The 22,786-nt window shown below is 40.5% G+C and overlaps 1 protein-coding gene and 1 long non-coding RNA gene across 2 annotated transcripts in view; one reads left to right on the top strand and one right to left on the bottom strand.

Moving 5' to 3' along the window:
* LOC123621555 overlaps positions 1 to 14,274 on the bottom strand; it is a 95,141-nt gene extending 80,867 nt beyond the window's left edge. Inside the window, exons 1-3 of the long non-coding RNA XR_006729179.1 lie at positions 14,159 to 14,274; positions 12,237 to 12,456; positions 6,186 to 6,255 (exon numbers count right to left, since the gene is read on the bottom strand). This is a non-coding gene — a long non-coding RNA (uncharacterized LOC123621555). The remainder of the gene's footprint in view (positions 1 to 6,185; positions 6,256 to 12,236; positions 12,457 to 14,158) is intronic.
* Positions 14,275 to 16,125: 1,851 nt separating this feature from the next.
* On the top strand, positions 16,126 to 22,055 carry DSEL (dermatan sulfate epimerase like). The gene has a single exon (XM_045527642.1). The coding sequence runs from the start codon at positions 16,586 to 16,588 to the stop codon at positions 20,222 to 20,224; it is 3,639 nt and encodes a 1,212-aa protein (XP_045383598.1). The 5' UTR covers positions 16,126 to 16,585; the 3' UTR covers positions 20,225 to 22,055.
* Positions 22,056 to 22,786: the final 731 nt, after the last annotated feature.

Raw genomic sequence — 22,786 nt, 5'->3', positions numbered from 1 at the left:
GGATTATTTTATATAAGGATCCTTTTTCCCCTTTTTAATGGGAAAAAACCCTAAAATTTAATATAATTTAAATATACTGCTCGATGTAAAATTTGATACATGTACTTGATAAAATAGTAACATAACTGGAATTATTTTTAACCTGTGGCTCAGCTTTTAGCATGTAAATGGCCCCAGCTCACCTGCCTTGGAGCTCATACATGTGCGCACGTAGGCTCCCTTGCTCTCTCTCTCTCTCTCCCTCTCTCGCTCCCTCTATTTTTCTAGCAGGAAAGTATATGTTCTGAAGAGACAGAACTCATCGTGTTTCAACATTATTCATCATTTACATGTCTTCTCCTTTTTATTTAGTCCTGCAATACTGAGTCTATGATTGGCTCTAGAATTATCTCCTGTTCTTAAACAACTTTTGCCTGGAATTTATGCTTTTCAACTCCATCACATTCTACCCCTCCAGATTGTCATTAGGGACCCCATCATGACACCTCACCACCTGTGGAGGACTACCATCCAATTCCTGTAAACATCTGTATGGATGAACCTTTTATGGCTTTCAGCTCCTTGAACATCACATTCCAATAAAATTATCCTCTACCTATGCTCATGCTCTGGACCTTCTCATCACACAAAAATCACTAATTACTGTATCCTGTTCTGGTTTACCTGATACCACTCTTTTTTCATCATAGTTTATTCACCACACAGTTTTCAGAGAAATTTTTTTTTTTTTAAACAGTTCAGATCTTGCCAGTCCTCTGCTCAGAACACTCTAATAATTTCCTATCACACCAAGGATACAATCTATTATCCTCACCAGGGGACACAGGCCATGCATTATCTGGTCCTCACTTAGGTTTCCAAATGCTCACCCCACATCCTCCAAATGCCCTCCTGGTGCACTGGCTTCCTTACTTTTCTTCAGTCTCACTAAGCACTCCCTTGTCTCCAGGCCTTGCAACAGCTGATGCATCAGCCTGAAATTTTCTTGCCCTTTCTGTCACTTCTTTTGGTCTCTGTTCAAATATTGCTCCCTCAGAGAAGCCTCTAAATTAGCATTTCAGTGCTTCTGCTGCTACTTAATCTGTTTTATTATCTTCTTCTTATTAATACTATATAACATTAGATTTTTTGGTATGTATTATTTGTTGTATGCTTCTTTCCCTGGCAGGTAAGTCTCCACGGTGGCAAGGGATTTATTCCTTTGGTTCACTCATATACCTTTAGAGCTAGGTCTGGCTAAAAAGAAAAAAAAAATGTGAATGCAAGAAAAAAAAAAAGGATAAGAAAAGATAAAGATTCTTGTTTCCTGAAAACACTTCTTTCAGCTTACTTGTACAGTTATTTCTCTAAGGCCATTTGTCAGCCACATCAGAAATTTAATACATAAGTTTGCCATATTCATAGTTCCTTCTGTATGCAGCTAGATGTATGACATATTTTTTCAATAGCACTGCTAGAAATACCACAGTCTCCTTGTACTGTGTACAAAGTAAAACCTAATCTTGGATTGACTTTATAATCTGCTTTCTCTATGATTATACCCATACAACTCACTGCTACTATAGAGAATAAGAAAATAAAGCAAATGACATTTTAAAAAATATTTATGGGATAGAATTGACATAACTTGGTGAAAGATAAATTATGGAGAGATGGAAGCATATAAGGTGACTGGCATTCTGACTTATGTGACTGGGTGTATGCAACACTTCCTAAAATACAAGGGAATGGAAGATGATCAAGTTTAGGGTAGGTGGAACTCACAAATTTGAGCTTGGCTATGCGAAATTTCATTTTGATTTTTGAGACATTCAATTGGTACTATTAAGAAGGCATTCGATTACCTTGATCTGGACATACAAATGTGGGAAATTAACAATCTATGAATGGCTATTAAAGATGTGCACATACATAAGATTTTATAGGTGGGAGAGTAGAGCAAGGAGTATAGATGGCCCAGGAAATTTGAGGACCTTTGAGGTTCCAACATGTAATGAGGCTGATGACATAGGGAAAAAGGAGAAAAGTTTTTGTTCAGAGGCCAGTGTAAATGATGGCTTCAAGAAGACAGAGTGAGTGGCAACATCACATGCTGCCAAGAGGTCAAGCAAGATGAGACTTGGAAAAAAATCTGTCGGATCCAGTAATGTAGATTTCACTGGTGTCCTCAGAAAGAGCCCTTTCAGGAAATGATGACAGAAGACACCAGAATGGATCAGGTTAAAAAGTGAATGGGAGGTGAGAAAATCGAGGCATCAGTGCTGTGCAGAAGAGAGAGGATAATTTTCAGGATCCAAATCAGAGGTGAATTATTGACTTAGGTGAAGGTAGTGATACCTCCCATACTGTAATCAGAGAAGAAGATGGGTTTTGTACAGCTGCAGAGAAATTTGCAAGTCTGATAGCTGGACAAGGAGGCCGTCCCTGTCTATTAATTTTTTTAAGTTTTCAAAGAAAAAGGGAACAATTTCCCCTTTTGAGAGTAAGGAGAAAGATGTCTGGAAGTGAAAATGGGGTCCTACTTTAGAAAAGAATGAAAATGGCTTTTACATGGAGAGTAAAAAGGTCGGTTGAGGAGAGAGATTCACTGAAGGAGTGCAGCATATAGCTGACAGCCCATTTCTGGAATCAAGCTCCATCTGTCCATCTTTGCTGCCACTGATCTGGTTCAAGTACCATATCTTGCCAGAACTAAGGCAACAGATTAATTGGTTCCCTCTACACTACTTGCTAATATGTTCTACTCATTTTAGCCAGAGAAATATGTATAAAACTCAAATCTTATATTCATGTGACCCTACATTTAAAACCCTAATGATTTCCTATTATTATTAAGATAAAGATCAAAATCTTTTAACACAGATAGGGTGATCATAAAATGTATCATCAAAACCAGAAGACTTTCAGCATTGACGGGGAGCACTACTAATAATTGTGCTGGGAAAGCTAATGTAAGCCAGCATTGCCCTGGGCAAAATGAGATTGATTACAACCCTATAGATTGGATCTCACTTGGTTTAACATTTCCAGTTTTCCTTCATATTGCATTATCTTAAGCTTTCTTCTATCCAGATAAATAATTCTTTTTCTTTTCCTGTCTGCCTCCCTCCCTCCCACTGTAGGCACCTGCACCTGCTATTCTGTCCACAAGAAACTTGTCTCTCTCCCAACTCCCTGCTGTGAAAACACACCATAGGCTCAGTTTTTAAAAACAAGACTTTATCATCAATGGGAGTTGCACTGTAGACAAGGTGCAGGTGAGTGGTCACAAGTCAAGGCATAGACCACCACATCTAAGAATCCAAACCCATAGAAAAACAGGTTTTTTCAACATGTAAGTATAACCAAGATTCTCTCCCATATTTTCCTTGTGGCTAGTAGAGAAGGTCACACCTCATGGCTCTCAGGAACCAAAAGTGAGGTTCTGCAAAGCTTAGTGGGGCTGGGGAAAAAGAACTTGGTGATTGTAAGCCAGTGATCCTCGAAATGGTTATTTTTACAGAAATTCTGATAACATATATTGAAAGAAGCCACAGTATTTGTCCAGGAAAATATTCACATTTATGAAAAGGCCATTAAGGAGATAAGGGAGTAAAAAATATTGAAGATATTTAAAAGGATGAAAATATTTTCTAGAGTTAGTAAAACATTGATCATCTCTTTGTAAGTCAAGATTGCTTAATTTTTAGAATAAATGATATTAAGTTCAATTGATTATAAAGGGTCCGATTCCCAAAACCCCTTCACTGCTTGTTCTGATTTTACTTCAAGGACCAACTGCCACTTTTACCAGGAAGCCTTCCTTAACTATTCCTACATTCTCCCTGTCTGCTTTCACAGTGCTAGGCAATTTTTTTTTTCACTGTAATTCAGCTTTTAATTATATACGTATTAGTGTGAATATGTCAGTGGAACGTTTTTCCTGCACTAGAACATAAACGCCATGAGAACTGGGGCCATGTTCTTCTTGTTCCTATTGTATAACATATGCTAACCACAGAGCTCGGCATATGATAGGGATTCTAATAATATTTATTGAATAAATGAATGAATAAACATGCAGATGTACTGAGCCACATGATTCCACATATTGTTTTTTTTTTTTAAATGGCTGTTTTAATATAAGGAACTGGGGACTTCAGCCGCCGTGTTGTATACACAATCAATCCACCCTAGGGCAAGGTCCACATGAGGAAGAACGGAGGCTTCATGCCAACAGCCTTGGGTGAGCCTCCTCAAAAGCAGGTCTCCCAGCCCCATTCAAGACCTCAGAAAATTGCAGCCCTGGCAAGTTGTAATAGAGTTTTTTTAAAAAATGCTGTCTTGACCATTTTGAGACTCTGGCTAGAAGCCAGTCAGTTTCCCTTCCCAAGCAGCCAAGTAAGCCCACATCCCAACCAACTCCCTTCTTGGGCTGTCATACTCCAGGTGACTATACACCCACCCTAATCACCCTGGGGTCAAGTGTCAGAAAACCAGGGATGACCCGTATGACCAGAGCCCATTGAACTTACTCAAACTGGCTGATCGTAAGCCTGCTTCCCCTGCCTCACCTGTGCCTTCCTGCAGACGCCACAACAAAAACGCTTTCCCCCATTCCCCTTTCTCCCTCTGGCTCATGACTGACCCCATGCTTTCCTTGAGCAACGCTATGTGGCTGCCATGTCCTCCCCAGTGACCTGCCAGTACAATGAAACTGTAGAACTCTTTACAGTTTCTCTCTCTTGATCTGCCTCTGGTCTCACCACACTGCCCACCCAAGGTAATACGGTTAAGATACAAACATCTTGACTAATGCTCCTGGGAGACCCTGACCGGAACCTGACCATCCTGGTAAGCTGCTTCAATTGTTAATCCCCAGAAATTGTGTGAGAAAATAAATTTTTGTTTTCAGCTGCTAATTCTGTGATAATTTGTGATGTAGTAATAGTTAACTAATATCCAAGTTAACATTGTTCAAAACTGTCTTAAAAGCTAATTTTCCTCTCTATCTCTCTGTCTTACATATACAATATATATGTAAAATATATATCATATCTCATATGTCTTATATATACATACACATATATTTTCTAGATAAATATATCTGGCAGGAGAATTATGCTTGTAATTAAAAGAAACTTATCTAAATGTATCTTTGGAAATGAGTCATCTATAGATGTGCTTCACAGATTTTTATATAATCAAAACATCTGACCTTAATTTGATTCCACCACAGTTCAATTCTATGAGTTAGTAAGTAGAAAGTATATGCCTAAAATTCTGGCTGGAACTGATGGGAAGACAAAAGAAGGACAATGCATAATTTCTGCCCTCAAGGAAAGAATGGTTTAATTAGCTCTGTCTCAAATTTTTATTGGTAAACTTGATAAAAATGCAAATTTCCATACCCTGATCAACAGTCTGATTCAAAAAGGATTTCTAATGGACAGAGATACCTAAGTTTTTAAAATGCTCCTAAAAGATTTTTGGTACAAATGGAACCTAGAAAAATTATTTGAAAAATGCTCTAATTCAAGCTGCATATATGTATATATATATATTTATTTTATGAATTAATTGTTTTACTATCAGAAGAAGTACATCTAAAATACGTATCATTGGCTATGCTCACAGACAAATAGTTTGATCAACAATGCAACGGCAAGGCTGCAGATGGGCAGTAAAGAAGCCTGCATTCTGGCCCCAGTGGTCCTTCCGTCTCTCTCACACATTAAACAAATCAGTTTGCTTCACTGGAGCTCAGATTCTTCACCAGTAAAATGAGCGAACTGCATTAAATGTTTCCTTCAAATATTCACAGTTTTTAAAATTAGACCAATTCAGAAAGCAAGTCGGTAGACACTAGTGTCCTGTTTTTGTCACAGTATCCTAACATACGGTATTTCCTATCCTAAATTTCTCTTCCTCAGTTTTTTAGTATATAAAATTGTGTTAATCATATATCATTCACATGATTATTAAAATGATTAAATGAAACAAAGAATGTAAAATTGCTTTTCAACTACTAGGAGCTGTCCTTGAGCAATCCCCAAAAGTCTGTGCTGGGAAATTTACCTGCTGCTTGTCATTTGAACTTCTCAACTGCCCCATGCAGTTAGTAACATTGTAGCCTTATTTTACAGATGAGGACACTGATACTAAGAAAAGTTAAGAAACTGGCTCAATGTCTCACAGTAACTTACCATATGGTGTCAGGGCTTGAATTCAAACTCAGGACCATCTCACTCCAAAATCCATCACGTAACCATACACCTGTAAGAGTGGACACAGAAGTAAGCCTAGGGCGACACACCATAGGTAACTGGGAGTAATACCATTATAGGGAAAGAGTCATTCTTTATTCTTCTACTTTAGTATTTCCTAAATTTCTCAGGTGATAATAACCACTTGACATACCTGCTAAGAACATCAAATTCTAGATTCAGTCCCACACCAAGCAGTCTGTGTTTTCTGTTCAGGATATTAAGAGCCTCTGGTGATTCTCATCATCAGGACTTTTGGAAAACATGGTTCTGTACATCTCTTTTCTACTTATGATATTTAAAATGGTTACCAACAAGAGAGATCATTTTCACGTTGCATTTTGGGTTTGACTGAATCCCTTCATAAAAAGCTCTAGCCCATGATGAGGCGTATGCCAACATCATGCCCTGTTCTCCGATAATGGGCCTTCTCCATGGCTTACTTTGTGGCCAGCTGCAGAAAAATAGCTCAGTCTCATCCCTAGGACCAGATATATAAATAGCTGAACTACCACATTTGTTGCTTTTGAATTTTCTCATTGTCTATAGGAAGTCTCTGGCTAGCTGTGCTGGAAACTCTGGAAGCATGTCAGCAAGACAGGTTTCAGGATTCCTTTCTGCAGGAGTCAGTCAGCTTGCTTTGTGCCTGGCTGGACTCCAGGTATTAGAAGGGGTGCAGCTCTGAAAAAATGCAAACATCCTAGAGATGTCTTACAACATTTAGATTTCTATCTATTTTCCAAGCTTCTGAGTCACTACTAATCTTCCGTCCTCATCAATTTAAATGTGCTTGCGAAAATAATGGAATCAAGATATAGATGAACCTTCAAAGCCATTTAAATCAGATGAAGTAATGATTAAAATACAGGAACAAATGAAGTAATAATTCATGCTTTTCAGGCCTTTTCTATCCATGAGACTATAACCCCTATTTGGCTAGGAACTTTTTTTCCCTTGAGGTTTCTCAGTGTCTGGCACAGTGCATTATTGAGCACTCAGTGAGTATTTATTGAATAAATTAAGGAAATAAAATTTAATATACTTCTGCAGATTAAAATATGATTATTTGAATACATCATCAGTCTTTGACTGTCCCAGACTGAGAGGAATTATAGTAGTAGATAACTTAAAAGAAATGATGATACTTTTCTCTCTAGCACTAAAATGGGAAGCTGAATTCCAGGGCTGTTGAGATAATACAAGCAAAATCAGGAAATTTATTTTTGTGCATATAGCTTCTCAATCAAAAATCAAAACTATTAAGTTTATGATCTCAATCCATCTCACACGTATATTATATTTGGCCTTCAGAGAGTTTTTAAAAATTTTAAGCTATTTTTAAAAGTCAGATAATTTCCCATAAAAGTCCAAATCCACTGCTTCCAATATGCCAGAGTATGGCCCTCTGGTGTATGTCATTTTATAACACATACTCTTAAGGTATGAGCCATCTCTGTTCTCCTAAGATAACTGATACCCAAACCCACAAGTATCAGTCCTTATATTAATGTTCAAACTATGTAACCCTGAACAGCTTTCCATCACTGTCTGAGTCATGGTGGAACCCTGACACTGCTGTGCAACCATCTCTTCTGAGAATTTGGATTTGGACTTCACCAAAGACAATTTATTTTTTTGCCTAATGGCAGAATCAAGGCAATATAAACTTGTGCTGAAGAAGAGCCATGTTGCGTTGTATCCCCAGGAAGGAGCAGGTAAAGTTGATCTTTAGAAAAAGAGAAGAAGGAAACAAAGGCTTGGAAGCAAAAGGAGAAGTCTCCTGGCCTTGGAAGCATGGAGAAAGGAACCTTTCTTTTTAGCAGCTTTCTAGCAAGGAAGTCTCCATCTGCTACCCCCGCTAAACTCTCACTGTTTCAAGGGCAAGAACTTTTCTACTGTCAGTTAATCAATTTGCCCAAAAACATGTGCAATGAAAGTTTCCTTGTTCCTAGGTTGTGTTCATTTTCCCTCTTTTCTGTCTTATAACTTCTATTTACCTTTATTGCTTGACTGTATCTACCACCTCACTCCCTCATATGTGAATAAACAATTTACATGTAGAATAATTAAACTAGCAGCAAAATAGGTACCTACATGTCCCTGAGTTATTCTGCAACACTAATTAGTGTCTCTATGCCTATGGCAGCCTGAGGTTGTTTCTGCCACATAGCCAAACAAACCATCAGATACATACCACACATGCATGTGGAGTAGGAGAAAAGAATAAGAATTATCTTAGAACAGTGACTCTCAAAGTCTGTTAGGTGCTTGAGGAACATTTGAAGGTGTAGATTACTAGGTCACACACTGAGATTCTTAATCCACAGGGCTTGGATAGATTTGAGAAATTGATGTCTTTAATAACAACATGGACTTTCTGATGCTGGTAGTCTTAAAAATTTTAATTTGAAAAACACTGTCCTACAGGAAAGAAATCAGATAATACAGGTGAGTGAGGTGGTGTGTGTAAGGGGCATGGTGGTAAGAGGATATGCTTTTATTAACATCAGAAGGGCATTTCTGATAACCATCAAAAGCACATTATTCCAATTATTACTTGGCAGTAATTGGCTTATTGCCAGTTATGCCTTGTAGGCAGAGCCCAAGATTTTATAAGAGGTGAGGCAGCTGGATTTTGGAGTGTCTTGGGTCAAGTGACGAGAAGTGGACTCATCAACTGGTAAACAGAAAGCCATCTGTGAATAATTTATTAATAGGTAAGAGCTCGTGTCCCCACTGTCCTACCAAATACCACAGACTGAGTAATTTATACATAGTAGAAATTTATTGCTCACAATTTTGGAGAAAGTCCAAGTCCAGGGTGTTACCAGAGGCTATGTCTGGTGAGGGCTTACTCTGCTTCCAAGACAGTGCATCTTGCTGCATCCTCACATGGTAGAAGGGGCAAAAAAGTAATGAATACTATGTTCTCACATGGACAAAGAGATGGAAGTTGCTACGGTCTGAATGTGTTCCCTACAAATCATGTGTTGGAAACTCAATCCTCAATGCAACAGTGTTGGGAGGTAGGGCCTAATGGGAGAGGTATTCAGGTCATGAGGAATGGATTAACACTGCTATAAAAAGAGCTTATAGAAGTGGATTCTCCCTCTCTCTCTTGCTTTTCTGTTATGTGAGGATAGTCCTCCCCTCTGGAGGATGCAGTGTTCAGGCATAATCCTTGAAAAAGAGAGACCTGGCCCTAACCTGCCAACACCTTGATCTCAGACTTCCCAACCTCCAGAAATGTGAGGAAATAAATTTCTGTTCTTTTTAAATTACCCAATGTCAGGCATTCTGTTACAGACGCACAAAACAGACCAAAACAGAGGAACAAAAAGGGATTAGGGCACCCCCTTCAACCTCTTTTGTAAGGGCACTAATCCCATATATGAGGGCAGAGCACTCATGCGGTAAGTAATCACTTCCCAAAGGACTCAACCTCCTAATACTACCACATTGGTATTAGGTTCCAACATACGAATTTTGGAGGGATACATACATTCTAAACCTACGGTCCCCAACCCCTTGGCCATGGCTTGGTACTGGTCCACAGCCTGTTAGGTGTTAGGAACCAGGCAGGGCATTACCACCTGAGCCCCACGTAACCACCCCCCGCAACCCTCCCCACCCCACTCCCTGTCTGTGGAAAAATTGTTTTCCATTAAACTTAGGCACCAGGCCACACAGCAGGAGGTGAGTGAGTGGTGGGCGAGTGGCTAAACTTCAAGGCTTCTTCTGTATTTACAGCCACTCCCCGCCACTGGCATCACTGCATAAGCTCTGCCTCCCCCATGCCCCCATCCATGGAAAAATTGTCTTCCATGAAATCAGTCCCTGGTACCAAAAAAGTTGGGGACCACTGTTCTAAATCATACCATCTGGCTCTGAGACAAGCTGCACAGAGGTGATTGGGAAGCCCAGGGGATAATACAGGACTTGATTTGAATTGCCAACAATTCGCACATAATCAATTGTTAGAGTCAGTGGGCTAGGCCAGAGTTTCTCAACCTCAGCAGTGTTGACATTCTGGGATGGATAATTCTTGTTTTGTAGGGGAAGAGAGGAGGTTTTCCTTTGCATTGCAGGATTTTCAGCAGCATCCTTGGCCTCTACCCACTAGATTCCAGCAATTCTAGCAACCCCCATCCCGACCCTAGATCAATTGTGATCATCAAAATTTCTCCAGACATTGCCAAATGTCTGCTGAGAGGCAAAATTGCCCCAGTTGAGAACCACTGGTATAAGTAGAGGAGAACAGAGGGAAGGGAAGGAGGAAGAACCCTGGAGAAACCATCCTGTGATCCCTTTGCAAGTTGCACTTTGTTTAAAATTTTCTTTCATAGCAAAAGGCAAACTGTATGTAAGCAGATATAGTAGCAATAAAGCTTCTCATTTATGAATACAAGGCTTTAGTAGACTTATGGGGAAACTCCTTTCCTCAGAGTTTGGCTTTGGTATTTTCAAATTTTTATAAATCTAGTTACTGTCATACTGACTGTTGTACAGCTGGGTAAACAAACTGAAGGAACACTCTCAGCCACATCTTCATTAGCAACTCTGCAGGCAAAATCCCTGTCATCTGAGATGTTTTGTATTCAAAACAATTGCAAAAAGAGTATTTCCAGATTGCACTGCCTGCTTTAAGTCTGTGGTTTGGTCTTTATTATTGGTGTGGCCTGTTACTGCTGGTCAACTGTGCAATAAAATTTGCAGCTTATGTTTGGTGTCTGTTTCTAAACTCACAGCTGGGGGCAGATACTAGTTCTGACATTGCTAGCAGATCAATATCGTATACATCTGGCCCTAGTAAGTGGTTCAAGAAATCTGCATCTGAGCTCTCGCAGCCAAAGCCATATCAAAGAAGGCCTATGTTATGAGAACAGTAACAAAGCCATTCCCAGATTCAAATGTGTGTGCTCTGTGAAAGCCCATGTATTGGAGATCTGTACTTGGTTAGTTACTGAATACACAGTTCTTGGATATCTTGGCCCTATTTATTAAGAGTCCACCAGCATAACAGATCATGGACAAATAAGATTTTAGACTAGGGACTTTATATAGTATCTAGGTTCATTTTATTGCTTGCACTTTATTGTTCTGTAAGATGATACAGTATTTACCTTATGTTCTAAGGCTCAGAACTTGAATTTGCCTATCCTAAGATATAAAATTGGTGCAGAAATCCTCTTTACAATATTGTCTGACTTTCCAGTCTCAGATGCCACTTGAATGAAGTCACCTCAAGACATAGTTCTAATTATAGGTTGTGTGGTGACAAGCTTGAAAGCACAGTTTAGAGGAAAAGAGTGTGTAACTCTGTTCAGAATTTGATAACTCACTTTAGATCTTTACGCCTTTTTCTCTTCTGCCATAAAATGGGGCTGATAATTCATGTTAAGCATTGAACATATATTCAATACAAAAATCCCAGGCTCTGCGATAGATAATGAAAATTTTTTTCAAAAATAAAAAATAAAGAAAGAGAAAGAAAAGGACAGAAGAGTGGAAAGAAGGAGGGGAAGGAGAGAGAGAAAGGCTTCTGCTCTGAAAAATCTGTTCTATAATAGCATTGTTTCTGGTATAAATTGGGTGGTTGGGGCAGGTTGAAAGATATGCAAATAAAGAAAACAGATATTCATAAGTGCTTTAATATCACTGAGTAAAATCTCATGTAGATTTAAGATCCTTTTATATAGAGGGAAGTCCCCAGAGCAATAGGCTGAACTGTTCTTCACTCACATTAAAATAAGATACTGCTCCAGGATTCTGAATTTAGCAGCTGTTGGTACATGTGTCTCTTGCCACACTCATAAAGGTTTTTAATGTACAATAACATAGCATATAGCTCATCCTTTCTATGGTTGGATGCATTATTTATAATTAGCTAACTTTGTACCACCTTCATGTGTGGAAGGAACAATAATTGGAGCTATCCATTTTTAGTTCACAGGAAATAAGATTATCTTCATTTTTAATAGTGCCATTTACCTGCCACCCTTTCTGCCAATGATTTGAATTGTTCAGTTGTAGCTCCTGTTTTGTTTTAATGCACTCACATTTCTCCACTGTGAGAAGATGACTGTTCAAAATGAATTAGCCTGAAAGCTCATCTGAGAATGCCAAGAGGCTAGCTGCTTCCCCGGAGCTTCAGTATCGGTGCATGGGGCAGAGGTGAAAGGAGGCAGCATCTGTGCCTGAGTTCATTAATCTAGAAAGTGAAAATGATCATATTGATGTTAAAAAATCTGAAAAAAATAAAGGACAGAAGTTAAAATGTTGGCCTGACTGATGGTCATGTTCATGCAATAATTCCCCCTGACTCACCTTGCCCTCGCATCATGAGACACTTTGAATCCACAGAATGAAATAGCCCTACCCACACATTGTGTTCTGAGAAATGTTCTGCATATTTACCAACCATGTTTACTAATACTAATCCCTAGTCTCTTCTCTGCAGAAAACATAGAAATATCTTCAGCCAGGCTCCTCTTTCCCCCAACTCTACTCCCCTAAATGAGGATGGAGGCCATGGGTCATCCTCCTCCATCGGGGGCCTGTAGAGGGACAATGCAGACTTTACTGGAAGTTCTGTCTGTGGAGGTCAGAGGAGGACCTTTCTTTTGCAAAGAACCTCAGTGGAGAAGACAGGGCTCTATGTGAGCCCAATTGTTAAAGGTTCAACTTCTTTCAAACACAGATATAGACCTTACAAAGGGGACTGAGTACTACTCATGACTCGAAGGAGTTATGAATGGGGTACAAGAAAGAGTCAGCCAGCTGAAACAGTAAGCATGGTACATACCATCTAAAGGGCTGAATATGGACACAAATAATATAGTGCTGGTATAATACATTCTGGCTAGGGAAACTCAGGAGGTATTTACAGAAGAATTTGAGAATCTGAGCTGAGACTAGGGCAATAAGAGAAATTTAACAGTCAGAAACCTTTACCTAGAAGTTGGTGGAGGCTAGGCAAAGGGCACTTTGAAGGAAGGGAATAAGCATAGTTACTGAAGTGCCAAAGCAAGTTTGGCCATTTGGACTGGGCTAAAGTTCCTACTAGGACAGAGTAGAAGGATGAGAAAAGCAGGTGGAGACCACATTTCACCTCCTAGTTAAATTATCTGAAATTCATTCTGCTAGCAATGGTCTACTCTTTGATTTTTACCAGGAAGTGATCTAAGCAAGACTCTCATTTTTAACATTTTTAATACATCTTATTAAATATTACCAAAACAGTATGGTATAGGAGGAGTCTGAATGTGTTACTAATTCCCAACTTAGGATGGAATTGCACATTTGTGAAGCCTGATCTTTTACTGTGTTCCTGTTACTGCTAAGTGCTTACTTGTGATATTAGAGGTCAGAGGCTGGGCTGGCTTATGCCGAGTGGAACCGCAGGTGTCTGCGGGAAGTTCCACACGTCGAGCGCAGCGGGAAGAGCAGTCTGCTCTAGGATTTCCAAACCCTGGAACTGCACACACAGGGTGACCAAGGCACACGGCACGTAGGCTTTCTTTACTGAAAGCCAGTTTTCATTTCTTCCACAAGCAAAAGGCTCCTTCTACCTGTTTGTCCCGTATTTTTTCCTGTTGATACTGCTGCAGAAATTATTTTCATTCAGGAAAGCTGATTAGACTTGGTTGTTTTCCCCTGAGCTGCATTAGCATCTGGACCACTGAAGTTGTTCTCATATATTAATTTGGATATTCTGATTTTGCCTTTCTAAATGACAGCCACCTCACCACGCGGCCTCCCCGCTGCAAGGGAGCGCTCGTTCCTGCCCTCCGCTCCCACCCTCGCTCGTCCCCGAAGGGTGAGCCCCGTCACCCACACCCACCACAGCTTCGCCCACCGCTTGTAGTCAACCCCAAATCCCTCTCTGTTTCTCCCAACCCTGGGCCTCTTACAGTTGTCCTCTTCCCACAACGAAAAGGTTTTAACGCCAGTCGGGCGAGGTCTCCACTCGCATTCCCAAACTTCCCCTCTTCCAGCTGCGCCGGTCCGGGAGCGCGCGGCAACCCCTCAGCGCGTACTCGTGCGCCCCAGCCTCCTCCCTCCGGGTCCCGCGGGCGCTCGGGCCCGCCCGCGTCGCTCGCGCTCTTCCTCCCTAAAGCCCCGCCCCCGGCCCCGCCCCTCGCCCGCCGGCCCGAGACGCCCGCTCCGGCCCTCCCGGAGGCCCCGCCCCCGCCTCCGCCCCGCGCCGTTCCCGCTCCGCCCCCCGCCCGCCGGCCGCGTCGCGGTCTCTCGCCCTCCCAGGGCCGCGGAGCTGGCACAGAGGAGCGGCGGCTGCGGCTGCATCGCGGCCTGAGGACGCGGGCGCTCCACTGGACACGGCGGCCCCGAGGGCGCCCGCTGCCCGCGGATCTGCCTCCCGTGGTCCGGGGCTGCCCCCGTGATCGTCCGGCGTTCCTGGGGGCGGGTGTGTCCGGGCGGTGCGGGGCGCGGGTCCGCGCGCGGCTGGCACGACCTATCGGGGCGGGGGGGGCGCCGCCGGGGCGCTGAGATCCCCGCGGGGATCGCGGGGCCGGTTCCTGTGCAGAGAGCAGTTTTCTCGAACTCTCCACCTCCGCCTCTCTTGGGGCCCAGCGTAGCTCGGAGACCCCGCTGGAATCTGCCTCAGGTAAGCGGACTTGGCCATTTAGGGGCCTCTCGCCCCCAAACCACGGCCGAAGGTCGGGGAGTGGGGAGCGGAGGATGGTGGAGTCGTTTTCGTAGGACACGAATTAAAAATATGCAACAGGCGGGGCGGATCAGGAAACTCCTAGCGTTAATGTTTCCTGCAGAGAGGAGACTTGCCCAAGACTGAAACTTGGTTAGGTTCTTCAGAACCGTAGACGGGCAGAGGAGAGGCTGCTCCTTAAATCTGGGTCTGAGCTCCCTCTGGTGGCTTCTCTTAAGGACGTTTAAAGGAGGTTCCAGGTGAGACAGTGGAGTGGACTGCTGTTCCTCTGCCAGGACGCATTGTCATGATTTCACCTCTGAGAGAAGTGACTCATCTTAGTAGTTCTCATTATGAAGATACCTTCTGATACTATGAAAGCCAAACCTTCAACCGGAGTAAAAAGAAAAGTCCTTTCAGCTTTTACTTTTTTATCCCTGAATCCTTTGTAACAACAAGGAAGATACAAAACGCATCTTTGTGTAAACTGCATTTGAATAAAAACATTGTTAAGTGACTAACACAAGCCACCGTTAAAATATAAATACTGTCGGGAGAGTTATATCCTGTAATTGCTTGTCTTCTGCTAACACTCACTGAGATGCAAATGTGTGTATTTAAAAGTATAAGAAAACAAAATCACTTGAGCTAATTCAGATTTCATATAAGATTTTATTGTGATTCTAAAATTTCTATCATGAGATGCAGAATATTTCGATCATTGATATATGTACACTCCCAGCATACCTGTAGCCTCAGAGAATTTCTTTGTTCTGTTTTTCCCCCAGAAAGGAGTGTCATGAAAAAGGAACAGAAAAGAGACATCACTGTTGGTGAAAGGGGAGTTTCTTTCCCTGTTGGTGGTTACTTCATGATTGGAAGAGAAGTATCTAGGTGGCTGAAGAGATTAGATTTTTATTGTTGTACAGATGAAGCTGATAAAAGAAGATATGAAAATGCTTTCTGTGTCACAATAGGCTGATGAGTGAGCCTGAAAAAGACAGATTTGAAAGGAGGGCAGGAATTTTGATTTTTTAAAAACCAAGTAGGACTTTGAACACTTGTTGAGGATGTTTTTCTCCCAAAAATGGAAGAAGAAAAAATTCAGAAAGCAAGAAGCATAAAAAGTAAAGAGTAGTACAACTGAGTCCACTCACTCCAAGAATGTCAGTACTTTATCATCATCTTCTGGCAAACACACATAAATACATCCATACATGCATGGTGGGTTTATTACCAGTGATGCTTTTTTATGCTAGGAGTGACTCTTAATTTGAATTTTGGAGTGCTTTTTATCTTTTTTGCAATTCGTGTTTCAACTCTTCATGTTAAATAGATTCATTTAAAGGAAGTAAATGCTGAATTTATAATATTTCTTAACTGTACTGCTGTTCCCTGGAGAAACAGTATGGAGAAATTACAGACTAAAATTCCCTGAAGTTTTATTGCACGCAAAGCTGTGCCAGGGACACAGATACGCAGTGTAAGTTTTCTCTCCTTGGCAACTGCACTTGATTAGAATGAACCGAACGTCAGCAGGATTTCACAGCATATAAGATTTGCAGTCTTTGTTTTATCAAGGCCTTTAATGTATGTTTTATAATTACCAGATGGGAAACACATTGCGCACCATGTTTGACATGTATGCCTAAGGAAAGGAACTCCCCCATGGATCATGGCGTTAATGTTTACAGGACATTTCCTATTCTTAGCATTATTGATGTTTGGTTTTTCTACTTTTGAGGAATCTGTGAACAATTACTCTGAATGGGCAGTTTTCACAGATGATATAGATCAGTTTAAAACACAGAAAGTACAAGATTTCAGACCCAACCAAAAGCTGAAGAAAAGTATGCTTCATCCAAGTTTATATTTTGATGCTGGAGAAATCCAAGCAATGAGACAACAGTCTCGCACAAGCCATTTGCATCTTTTTAGAGCTATCAGAAGTGCAGTGACAGTTATGCTGTCCAACCCTACATACTACCTACCTCCACCCAAGCATGCTGATTTTGCTGCCAAGTGGAATGAAATTTATGGTAACAATCTGCCTCCGTTAGCATTGTACTGTTTGTTATGCCCAGAAGACAAAGTTGCCTTTGAATTTGTCTTGGAATATATGGACAGGATGGTTGGCTACAAAGACTGGCTAGTTGAGAATGCACCAGGAGATGAGGTTCCAATTGGCCATTCCCTAACAGGTTTTGCAACTGCCTTTGACTTTTTATATAACTTATTAGATAATAATCGAAGACAAAAATACCTAGAAAAAATATGGGTTATTACTGAGGAAATGTATGAGTATTCCAAGGTCCGCTCATGGGGCAAACAGCTTCTCCATAACCACCAAGCTACTAATATGATAGCATTACTCACAGGGGCCTTGGTGACAGGGGTAGATAAAGAATCTAAAGCAAATATATGGAAACAGGTTGTAGTAGATGTGATGGAAAAGACAATGTTTCTGTTGAATCATATTGTTGATGGTTCTTTGGATGAAGGTGTGGCCTATGGAAGCTACACAGCTAAATCAGTCACACAGTATGTTTTTCTGGCTCAACGCCATTTTAATATCAACAACTTGGAGAATAACTGGTTAAAAATGCACTTTTGGTTCTATTATGCCACCCTTTTACCAGGCTTTCAAAGAACTGTGGGTATAGCAGATTCCAATTATAATTGGTTTTATGGTCCAGAAAGCCAGCTAGTTTTCTTGGATAAGTTCATCTTAAAAAATGGAGCTGGAAATTGGTTAGCTCAGCAAATTAGAAAGCACCGACCTAAAGATGGACCAATGGTTCCTTCAACTGCCCAGAGGTGGAGTACTCTTCACACTGAATACATCTGGTATGATCCCCAGCTCACCCCACAGCCTCCTGCTGAATATGGCACTGCAAAAATGCACACATTCCCTAACTGGGGTGTTGTCACTTATGGGGCTGGGTTGCCAAACACACAGACCAATACCTTCGTGTCTTTTAAATCTGGGAAACTAGGTGGACGAGCTGTGTATGACATAGTTCACTTTCAGCCATACTCCTGGATTGATGGATGGAGAAGCTTTAACCCAGGACATGAACATCCAGATCAGAACTCATTTACTTTTGCCCCCAATGGGCAAGTATTTGTTTCTGAGGCTCTCTATGGACCCAAGTTGAGCCACCTTAATAATGTATTGGTGTTTGCTCCATCACCCTCAAGCCAGTGTAATAAGCCCTGGGAAGGTCAACTGGGAGAATGTGCACAGTGGCTCAAGTGGACTGGTGAGGAAGTTGGGGACGCAGCTGGGGAAATTATCACTGCCTCACAACATGGGGAAATGATATTTGTGAGTGGAGAAGCAGTGTCTGCTTATTCTTCAGCAATGAGACTAAAAAGTGTATATCGTGCTGTGCTTCTCTTAAATTCTCAAACTCTGCTAGTTGTTGATCACATTGAGAGACAAGAAGATTCCCCAATAAATTCTGTCAGTGCCTTCTTTCATAATCTGGACATTGACTTTAAATATATCCCATATAGGTTTATGAATAGGTATAATGGTGCCATGATGGATGTATGGGATGCACACTACAAAATGTTTTGGTTTGATCATCGTGGCAATAGTCCCATGGCTAGTATACAGGAAGCAGAACAAGCTGCTGAATTTAAGAAACGGTGGACTCAATTTGTTAATGTTACGTTTCAGATGGAATCGACAATCACAAGAATTGCATATATCTTTTATGGGCCATATGTCAATGTTTCCAGCTGCAGATTCATTGATAATTCCAATTCTGGCCTTCAGATTTCTCTCAATGTCAATAATACTGAACATGTTGTTTCCATTGTAACTGATTACCATAACCTGAAGACAAGATTCAGTTACCTGGGATTTGGTGGCTTTGCCAATGTGGCTGATCAAGGGCAAATAACCCGATTTGGTTTGGGCACTCATGCAATAGTAAAGCCTGTAAGACATGATAGAGTCATCTTCCCATTTGGATTTAAATTTAATATAGCTGTTGGATTAATTTTGTGCATTAGCTTGGTGATTTTAACTTTCCAATGGCGGTTTTACCTTTCTTTTAGAAAGTTAATGAGATGGATACTTATACTTGTAATTGCCTTGTGGTTTATTGAGCTTCTGGATGTGTGGAGCACTTGCACTCAGCCCATCTGTGCAAAATGGAGGAGGACAGAAGCCAAGACAAGCAAGAAGGCTTTGTCTTCAGAAGGTCACCACATCGATCTTCCTGATGTTGTTATTACCTCACTTCCTGGTTCAGGAGCTGAAATTCTCAAACAACTTTTTTTCAACAGTAGTGATTTTCTCTACATCAGGGTTCCTACAGCCTACATAGATATCCCTGAAACTGAATTTGAAATGGACACATTTGTAGATGCCTGTGAATGGAAGGTGTCAGATATACGCAGTGGACATTTTCGTTTACTCCGAGGATGGTTGCAGTCTTTAGTCCAGGACACAAAACTGCATTTGCAAAATATCCATCTCCATGAACCCAGTAGGGGTAAACTGGCCCAATATTTTACAATGAATAAGGACAAAAAAAGAAAATCAAGAAGGAGAGAGTCTTTGCCAGAACAAAGAAATAGAATGAAAGGCGCCTTTGATAGAGACGCTGAATATATTAGGGCTTTGAGGAGACACCTGGTCTATTATCCAAGTGCACGTCCTGTGCTCAGTTTAAGCAGTGGAAGCTGGACATTAAAGCTTCATTTTTTTCAGGAAGTTTTAGGAACTTCGATGAGGGCATTGTACATAGTAAGAGACCCTCGGGCATGGATTTATTCAATGCTGTACAGTAGTAAGCCAAGTCTTTACTCTTTGAAGAACGTACCAGAGCACTTAGCAAAATTGTTTAAAACAGAGGGAGGTAAAGGCAAATGTAACTTAAATTCAGGCTATGCTTTTGAGTATGAATCATTGAGGAAAGAATTATCAAAATCCAAATCAAATGCAGTCTCCCTGTTGTCTCATTTGTGGCTAGCAAACACAGCAGCAGCATTGAGAATAAATGCAGATTTGCTGCCTACCAGCTACCAGCTGGTCAAGTTTGAAGATATTGTGCATTTTCCTCAGAAAACCACTGAAAGGATTTTTGCCTTTCTTGGAATTCCTTTGTCTCCTGCTAGTTTAAACCAAATATTGTTTGCCACCTCCACAAACCTTTTTTACCTTCCTTATGAAGGGGAAATATCACCAACTAATATTAATGTTTGGAAACAGAATTTGCCTAGAGATGAAATTAAAGTAATTGAAAACATCTGTTGGACACTGATGGATCATCTAGGATATCCAAAGTTTATGGACTAAATGCTGCAGGTCAGCAGAAGTTTGCACTAATACTTCCCAACCTACTTTGTGGATATGAATTAGAAGAGTTTGTTTATTCTTGTACTCCGTGTGTATGTATGTGTGTGGGTGTATGTATGTATGTGTGTGTTTGGTCTGTTATTTGCACAGAGAGATTATTTTAAGAATCAGCACCATATTTGGCCTAGCAGGATTTATTTTTATGGCACTACTTTCTTTGCCTTTGTTTCTGAAATTTTTTCCCTAAAATGTTTCTGCTATACAGGTGTAGATGAAGTTATATCATGGGGGTCAGGAGAGATGGGAAGATTTTAAAGGTTTTTGTTTTACTCTCCTTCATCTGTAACTGTGTTAATCTATCTTGGGACCTCAAACACTGCTAAAGGCCTTGCAATTCCTGCTTTACCCAAGCATCTCTTGCTTTCAAGATGGACTACAAAAGTTCCTTATCTTTTTGAAAAGGTCTTCTAACACACTTATCTTGCACAAAGAAAAAGAATTTCTTTTACTGTGTATAATGTTCAATGATATCACTGGGGAAACGGTGAAAGCTCCTATCAGAACTATAGGATTCCTTCTGCGGACGATACAGTTGGAAGTACAGGATGAATATGCTTTTTTGAGGTCAGAAACAGTGACCTGGAAAGCCTACTTAAAGTTTTTTTCCTTAGAAATAATAAGGAATAAGTCTTTGAACGATCTGAATACCAAGGGCTGGTAGTTTATTTTAGACATGCTTGTCTGTTTTAAACTCTCTGTTTTTTGCCTCCCTGAAACTACAGCTGTTCACCATCATACCACTTCCACCCTATCCTTTCTGTCACTGTCAAGCAAAACAATCAGCAGTTACTAATTGCTAAACTCTCAATATTTGTGGGGATTTTTCCCCCAGATGATTAATTTTTCACTAAAGACTGAAACAGACTTAGAATCAAATTTATTTTTGTGGAATTAACACTGTATGACTCAAAGACAGCAGTGTCACTGCTGCCAGTGTTTTTTTAGACAAGAAACAGAATTGGAAAACTGCCTGACTTATCTTGCATCCCTTTGAATGAGTTTACAGACTGCCAGTGTCTGCGAAAGTTGAAAGCAAATGGGAGATGATGTCAGAGGCATCTGTTTCCTTTACCATCTGCATCTTATTATAAATGTAGTCGTCATAAAATGTGGTTCATTTTATTTTGGTAGGCTCTGAAATAAAAATGCTATGCCATTGTAAGCCAGTGGAATAATTACAATGTATTGGATGAAAACTATTAGGCAGTGTCAAGACTTGATGAAAATCTCTGTACAGATTGCAGTCTTCTTGATGTTCCAAACTGTAGTTCCCCCAAGCTCTCTAACACTTGGGAGTCTGTCATTCTGACCTAGATAAAAGTGGTTCTTTCTCAGTGGTTTGTTATTATGTCAAAATGTGCTTCCAGAGTGATAAAGCTGTGGATTTGTTACATTCCAGCTAAACCTAACTTGGCTGTCAGTTTTTCTTCCATTATAGTGTGAGTGGAGACTGCTCTCCCTCCCCCACATGTACTTCCTTCCCATAGCTCTCATGATCTTTTCTCTATAATGTCAAAATTAATGAAAATCATATGAATATATTAATAGGTTGGTAAGTCACTGAAGACCTGACTCTACACTCTTTTTCTCCAGGGAGATCATTCTTTCTATCTCAGGGTTCCATCAGTGAGCATGTAAAATGCTACATGGATGATAACAATATTTCCTTTATTGATCGGAGTCACAGTGTTTACTTTCAATTCCCAGGATGTATGATCTTGAATCATATCAAATAAAAAGGCTCTGTTTTGGAAGCAGTATTAGGTCTGATCAAAGTAAGAATTACAAATGTGTGCAGGTAAAAAAGAAGAAAGCATAAGCTACCACTGCCTTTTAACATTGTATAGAAATGCACCCATGGGTAGGAGAGAGCCAGGTGGAATATATGGAGGAATAGGCGAGGAAGAGATGTGGAAAATGAAAATGATAGTAATTCTGAGAATGATTATGGGAACATGTTATTGATAGGAAAAGAAAGGTAGAGGCTTCCCAAAATTATCTTCGCAGTGTATTCTAACTTTCATGCCCACATAGCAATGCGAAATTGAATTTACCTGTCTGTACTCACCCACTCTCACTTCAAGTGAAAATTTCAGACATGAGCCCTACTATGTGGTTAATTCTAAAATAGTAAGTTTGCTGGAGAACACTTCTATTTATAGATTTCCTTGCGAAGAATGTTAGGTATGGGTGAGGGGATGATATATCCATTGGATATACATGCATGTGATCTGGCCTGGGACCCCTGCCTCATAATGCGAATACATGAGGGGACTGTTTCTCCTGCACTGCCACTGTGATCTTGGAGAAATCCAAATAGCCTCTACCCTGATTTTTGTTCTCATCTTGAAAATAATTAAAGGATAGATTATCACTATATAACACTTCTGAAGGAAGCATTTATAAAATGTTCTATCTACAAAATCAATCCCTTTCTTTATTACCTTCCTCAAACTTAGTCCTAATTGGGATAAAATATTTTATTTAAATAATAGGATTAAT

Source organism: Lemur catta, chromosome 16, assembly GCF_020740605.2.
Source record: "Lemur catta isolate mLemCat1 chromosome 16, mLemCat1.pri, whole genome shotgun sequence".
In the NCBI taxonomy this organism is placed as follows: domain Eukaryota; kingdom Metazoa; phylum Chordata; class Mammalia; order Primates; family Lemuridae; genus Lemur; species Lemur catta.
This window is presented reverse-complemented; position numbering and strand designations above follow the sequence as displayed.